General features: G+C 38.5%; 1 protein-coding gene across 1 annotated transcript; it reads right to left on the bottom strand.

Moving 5' to 3' along the window:
• Positions 1-2,434: 2,434 nt before the first annotated feature.
• PABPC4L (poly(A) binding protein cytoplasmic 4 like) lies at positions 2,435-3,618 on the bottom strand. The gene is given in 2 exon segments (XM_023507440.1): positions 2,435-3,217; positions 3,305-3,618. Coding segments are annotated over 2 exon segments (1,080 nt in total). The 5' UTR covers positions 3,602-3,618.
• Positions 3,619-7,651: the final 4,033 nt, after the last annotated feature.

Genomic DNA, 7,651 nt, shown 5'->3' with positions numbered 1-7,651 from the left:
ATACAGATGAATCAAGTGTGTGTGTGTTGTATATGTGTATGTATGTGTATACGCAGTACAAGGTGTTCAAAGTGTTTTGAAGCATGACATCATAAGATATTGAAAACTTTGAGCTTACAATTAAACTTTGTAACAACCTTCAAAATTATAAAGGAAGTGAGAATATTGGAGTAGAAAGTCTAAATGTCCTTAATTTGCAAAGAATTCTAACAAATCCATGTAAATAACACTCCAGCAGGATAATATATTAAGATCATGAAACACTAACTCACAGATATGAAAATACAAATGGCCAATAAATACAAGAACTTCTCCTTATCTTTTATAAGTAAAAAAGAGTGAAATAAACCAATGGTGAAATATTTTGTTTTACAAATCCTGTTGAATTGGCCAACAACTTAAACAAAACTTCTTGTTCCTTAGAATATATGAAAATGGGCATTTCCTTACACTGATAATGGACATGTAAGTAGCTCAAGTTTTTTAGACAGCATTTGAACAACAGTTATCAAAATTATTTTAAAAAAACTGCTTGCTTTTTTAACCAGTAATTAACCAGTAATTCCACTTCTTAGGAAAATAATTAGATACATTTGTATACATGAATTTGCAAGCATCTTTATATTCAAGTTACTTATGACAATGGAAAAGGGAGGAAACAAACAAATAGCATACATGTTTATCAATAAGAAATTAGTAACATTATGGTGCACTCATTTTACAAAAGATAAAAGTCATTAAAGTTACAATGCAAATAACTACTAATGGACTTGAAAGTGGACTACAGCATATTGTCAAATTAAGAAAGCAATTTCAAACAAGATTTATGACTCTAATTTCCATAAATTATGTGTATATGCATAGAAAAAAACTGGGAGAGTATGCAATAAATTTTAACAGAAATTCTTTCTTCATAATAGGATTATACGCTATTCTTGTTAATTTTTTCACTGCCCACATTTTTATTGACTTGAAGAGATTTTTAATTTAGAAAATGTGCAATGTACCTATAATCTCTGCAAAAATAAAAGGAAATAGTGTTTTCCTTATTCATAGCTGAAGTACTGCCAAAGAAAAATATTTACTACTTCCTTCATATTAGTGATATATGAAGGAGAAGATTTGAACATATAGTTATAAGAAGTAACTAAGCCAAGCAAAAACACTCAAACAGCAATAACAAAACCGTTTCTCAAAATCTTTGGTATGAATGAATCAGAATTTTTTAAGTACTGATAATTATTTAAATGTAAATAAATAACTCTTGCTTCAATTTCCACACAAATCTAAAGCAGCACACATTAAGAGTCAATATAATAAAATCTTTAAGAAAAATACAAAAAGAAAGTGAATAATACAGATGAAAGGCAGGATAGAAGGGAATATCTAGGAATGGGACCAAAACAAAAATTATGCTAGAAAACAGTCTGAGCAATGTAACTTTAACGTATCAGAAAATCAATTAGTGAGTTTCTGATCAATCAAGGTTAAACCTTGAACCTGAACCTTAACGGGTTATATAACTCTCACATTATAATAAATGGTAACATAAATTTATAAAAATAGAGAATGTTACTTTTCTGAACCCTGAGAGAATATGACTACATGAAATAATATAAAACATATTTAATAACAACTTTCAAACTGAGTTTCTATGTTCGATATATATGACTTTCATAATATTATTGTAGGGTAAAAGCTTAAGGTACAATATTGAACTGCATAGGTAAGATGACATTTAAGACCAGGCCAATTTTCGATCACCTGAAATGACACAGTTTTATAACTTAAGGAATGTAGAAGTTAAGGTTTTCAATGCAAATCACAATTGATTACAAACACCGGATTATAACCAACTAATGGAAAGAATAACAAAATGTCCCATAAAGCAGTTTGCAGACAACATTAAAATCTTCTATCACCTTCTATCACCTTACTTTAAGCCATCATAAAAACAAATGTGTCAAGGTATGAATATAAAAGATACTCAACAATATCTTGATTTAAAAAAACCTGCTTGAAAAATTAGAGAACTTCTACTGGGAAAAATAAATTACTTTGGAATCCTTAAGTGTAAGAACCACGTTGAGCACATATTCATGAAAGAAATTAAAAATAGCAATATTGTTAAATAAAAAAAATGAAATAAACTCAGATAATTACCTCATTTCAACTGATTCATAGTGTAATAAAAATATATCTAGTTATACTTGTTATGAATATTTTACATCAAAATAAGAAAAAATACAATATTGAAATGAGAAAATATGCCTCTGTAAATGAACTAACCTTCTAGGTTTCATTTATTTTTGCCACAACAGAAAAAAAAAAATGGCTCTGTATAAAATTCCTTTTATTACAAAGTTTGCTAAATTAAGCTGCCATTAGGTGGGATTTGAAATCTACTTAGGGACAATACAGGCAGAGACCACCATCATTTCCCTACATACTGTAAATACTGCCTGGTGAGGTAAATTTTTCTTTCCTAATAATGCCTGTGGGCTAGGGCAATGCTGAGAGGTTTGGAGCCCAAGATATGGCCATTCATCTCAGTCATGGCTTTAGTAGCCTCCTCAAGAGAGGAAAAGCAGATCAAGCCAAACCCTTTGCTTTGACCTCCTTCTTGCATTACCTTAACTCTGCTAATTGAGCCAAATGAAGAAAATTCCTTTCGTAGTTTTTCATCATCAATGGTGTCATCAAGGTTCTTAATATAGAGCTTCACACCCTGACACCCATGAATTCTTTCCTTTTTCAGCTGTTCAAACATTTGCTTTAACTCAGCCTGTCGCTCTACTTTCTTTTGTGCCCGGCCTACAAAAATCAGCTGCCCATTTATATCCTTTCCATTCATTTCTTTAACGGCCTTTTTGGCAGCCTCATGGTTATCAAAACTCACAAAGCCAAAGCCTTTCGATTTCCCAGAGGAATCTGTCATCACCTTCACACTCAGAGTTCTGCCGTATTTGCTGAAAACCTCCTTCAGTTTCTCATCATCCATATCTTCTCCAAAGTTTTTGATGTAAACATTGGTGAATTCACCGGCTTTGTTTCTGAGCTCTGCTTCCCGATCTTTTCGGTTTTTGAATCTGCCAACAAACACCTTACAGTCCTTGAGCTGCCTCCCATTCATTTCCTCGATGGCCCTGTCTGCAGCGCTCTGGTTCTGAAAGTGCACAAAGGCATAGCCCTTGGAGCCTTGATCATCACTCATCACCTTGGAAGACAGGATCTTTCCAAAAGCTGAAAAATGTTCATAAAGGGTTTTGTTATCTATGGATTTGTCCAGATTCTTGATGAATACATTCCCAATTCCAGACCTCCTTAAGTAGGCATCGCGTTGAGACCACATGAGACGGATGGATTTGCCGTTCACTACATCAAAGTTCATGGTGTCCAGAGCCTTCTGGGCATCAGCCAGTTGCAGGAAGTTCACGTAGGCGTAGCCTAGAGAGCGTCGAGTGACCAGGTCCCTGCAGATGCGAATGGACAGCACGGGCCCCACAGTGCTGAACTTCTTGAACAGCAGGTCCTCGGTGACATCTGCGTGTAGGTCACCCACATAGAGGGAGGCCATGCGGTACTTGGGAGCTACGTTCATCTCCCTTGCTTCGTACCACCGTGGGACTGTCCCCAAGAGCTCTTGGGGCAAGCCCTGCAAGACGGGCGCTAGGCCACAGTCAGGCCTGGCCCAACTGCGGTGGCTTTCAGGATCACCCCTCAGAGGCCACCGCGAGGGGCTCAGGTACCGCTCCTCCAGCCTGGGCGACAAGCTCACCACAAAGCCCCACGGCAACCAATCTGGCCCTCCCTGGAAGTCGGCAATCAAACTTTGAAATCTCGGATAAAAGTTAACGGGATAGCATTTCCTTCCCCGTCTGATCTGTGAGAAGCCTTCAAGTGGCGGGCTGGCCGCCAGTCTGAGGGAGCCTTCTCCACGCACACCCTAATCGCCGGTTTCCGAACAAAAATAGGCCCTGCTCACACTGCTTTAAAGTTACAGCCGCTCAGGACAGAACTCCACAAGTGGCATCGGGGGCGCGGCTCGGGCCGTAGAGCGCGGGCGAGACCCGATCCCGCCCGGTACCGGGTTCTGGGGCGCGTCAGCTAAGGCGCGGCCCGGGCGGGTGGGGCGGGGCCGGCCGCAGGCGTCCTCGGAGACTGGCGCGACCCCCCGACCTGCACGCGCGCGCGGCGTCCCGGGAAGGACGGTGGGGGAGGGGCCGCGCACAGACCGACGGACGGACGGGCGGACGGGCGGGCGGGCGGACGCAGGCGGACGTGGCCTTGCGAGCGCGCCCGCGCGGGGGCTGGGGGCTCACCGGGCTGCGGCCGGCGCGGCGGGCGGGCGGGGAAGCCGGAACTCGCGCGCCCGACTTCCCTCGCGCTCGCTGCCAAGTGGGATGTTTTCTTCGGAATATTTTTTGAGGACGTTTTTGTTCCCCCTCCCCCGCCCCTCTTACACATCTCTCACCCCTCGGAGAGCCGAGCTGAGAAGCGGGAGGCGGTGATTGGGGTGGGGAAAGGCAGCCTAGGGGAGTGGCCCCGATAAACCCACCCGCCCTCAGGGCTTCGCTCGGGTCTGCGAGAAGGAGAGTTTCCAAGTGTGGATCGGGCCTGCCACTTTCCAGCTTCAAACCGGCCCCTGTGGCTTCCTCTGACTCCTGGATAAGGTCCAACATCGGCGCCCTGGGCTATTGTTTCTGCAGGACTCTTGTCCAGTTCGAGCCTCAACTGCTGCTTAGTTCCCCCTTAAAAACTCAGTACACACTTATTTTCAGAGTGAACTTTATAAAAATGTGCTTTTCAGGAATCAGTTTAAATGCTCTTTCCAAATAGAAATTTTCCCTAAACCCTTTCTGAAAGGCTTTCCCTCGTAGGAACTCATACACGACCCTGTACTTTGCTAGTGTTTGCCTGATTCCAGTATGTTGCGCATTCCATGACACTAGGGGCCATGCTCATTTTGTCCCCAGAGATTTGCAGAAATGGGATGCTCCATATTTATTGCATAAATCAAATCTGTGCAATAAATGAGATATTTAACCTGATACTGGTTTTCACATCTACAGACATAGCTTACTTCAGGGAAGATTTTAAAAATAAAATGAATTAATGGATTTGGAAATATCTAACACATATCAGACATGCAACCTGTTTCTAGTAAGAGTGGATTCATTTCCTGTAGCATTAAATAAAATTCCTTAATATTTTAATAAAACCTTAAAATTTGAATTGTACTTCATCTTACAGTGTCATAATAAGTTACCTACAAAATTACGTAGTTTAAGGCAAATTTTGTGTTTTCTAAATTTTAATAGACCTGGGAATAACCTGGGGATCTCATTTGAAAGCAGATTCTGAGTGAGTAACGAGATGGAACTCAGATTCTACATTTCTAACAAGTTCCAGAGTCATGCAAATTCTGTTGGTCTTTGAACACACTCTGAGTAGCACTACTTCAAAGTGAAATGAGTCCCTAAAATCTGAGGGAGCTGAAGATAACTAAGAACCAGCAGATGCAGGCAAACTCTGTATGCCCCTGTAGTTGCCTTAAAGTAGGACACAGATTGACAAAGGTAACACTTTTGCACCCCTCTCCCATCTGGAAGAAAAAAAAGTATAGTCAATGAAGACAACTTTGTACTCTCATTAGCCTGGAGATGGTAGCAGAGGAAACTTCATTAACAAGTTTTGCTGCTATTTTTATCTGCCATTTATTTTCTCTTCCCCAAGTTGCTGGCTCTGGAGACACAAAGGTTTCCCGCCTCCCTTTGTCTCACCTCTAAAAATTTACTGTTCTTTGTTGAAGATGCTCTATAACCTGGAATTTGCCAAATAACTGAACCACTTCTTTGACAACTACTCATCCATGGGAATCTTGAATGTGTGTATGAAATATACATGTTAACTTACATATACATTTCTGTTTTTTCTCTTGCTAATCTGTCATTATTACAAGGATTCATCCAAACAAAAACTTATGCAGGTTTGAAGAAAATATTATTTTTCCACTACAAGTAATAGGTATATGATTCCCCTCAAAGAAATACTGATTAATGGTTTTTGTTTGAGAAATTTATTCTTTCTTTATTCTGATAATTGTTGTTCCTATAGCATAATTTGTTCAAATAAATAAATGAAGTAATCTTTTCTTTAACCATTTCTTTTAGATTGCAATTTTTAAAGGGAAAAAAAGGCTGCTGACTTAGTTGTTGTATACCATTAATGAAGTTGGGCAATACTCCAGCACATCCTTGAATTCAGAAATTATTTGGCTTTGTTGAATGTAAATTGAACAGTGATCACCATATTCGGTATTATTGGATTTTTTTAAAAAACAAAGTTCCTCAGTGTGAAGTTCTTGAGAATTTAGTCTCAAGATTTTTATTTCTACTAAATATGCCTAAGAAGTTCTTTGTACAACAGTATTTCAGCCATAGCAAGATACCAACATATTCCAAGAATTCTTAGGTTTTTCAGTTAACGTTAATGTCATCTTCACTCAACGTTTTCTGAAAAGTAAAGAAGATGATTTCCAAATTCAGAATTTAGTCTCGTATTTAGATTCCTAATCGTCTGATGTATTATTGACATGAACTTCAATTTGCTAAATGACCATTAATTATGTTCCTTCCAACTTATTTTACTCATTATATTGTTCTTAATTTTAAAGTTTAACACACTACTTTTAAGCATATATGATTCTTCCCTTTAATTCTCTAAATCTTATCATTTTTCCAGTTTTTTATTAAATAATTTCTTCATTTGGGATGTCTGTAACATTTGCCCTTTTTTTCCATTCCCATTGCTACTACCTTTGCTTCATTTTCTCATGTATTATTGCATAAGTCTATTAACCCATCTTCTTTGATTCAGTCTGTTTATACGCCAGTAAACCTTTTATTTTACTACTAGAAAAATTCTACTAATGTCCTTTTCATAACATTTTAGTAAAACACGGCAACTGTCTTCTAAGACTTTGCATACATCTATCCTAAATGCATATATTTTCTTCTGTTAAGCTAATCCTTCACTTGTTTTATATGCATGTGCACATAATTGTTTGAAAATTATCTTCCCCGCCTTTCCCCTTCTTCTTGGGCTATAATTGGGGAGGGGAGGGGAGACGGAGGGAGGGTAATTGGTAGGACCACACCTACAGGTGCATCTTACAAGGGTACATGTGAAATTTACTAGGTGTAGTATATAAATGTCTTAACACAGTAACTAAGAAAATGCCATGAAGTCTATGTTAACCAGTTTGATGAAAATATTTCAAATTGTATGTAAAACCAGCATATTGTAGCCCATGATTGCATTATCATACACATCTATAATTTAATTTAAAAAATTATCTTCCACCAATCTTACTACTGGATATATATGTATATCCCAAAGAAAGGAAATGTGTATATCAAAGAGCTATCTGCACTCCTACGTTTATTGGAGTGCAGTTTATAACAGCCAAAATAATAGACTCAATAGTAAGGGCCCACTAACAAATGAATGGATAAAGAAAATGTGGTATACATGCACAATAGAATATTATTCAGAATAAAAAAGAATGAAAGCCTATCATCTGCAGCAACACGGATGGAACTGGAGGTCATTATATTCAATGAAACAAGGTAAGCACAGAAAAACAAAT

The sequence above is a fragment of the Otolemur garnettii genome, unplaced genomic scaffold, assembly GCF_000181295.1.
Source record: "Otolemur garnettii isolate 467f Iridium unplaced genomic scaffold, OtoGar3 scaffold00183, whole genome shotgun sequence".
Taxonomy (NCBI): Eukaryota; Metazoa; Chordata; class Mammalia; order Primates; family Galagidae; genus Otolemur; species Otolemur garnettii.
Note: the sequence above shows the minus strand (reverse complement) of the source record. Positions and strands in the feature narration are given on the sequence as shown.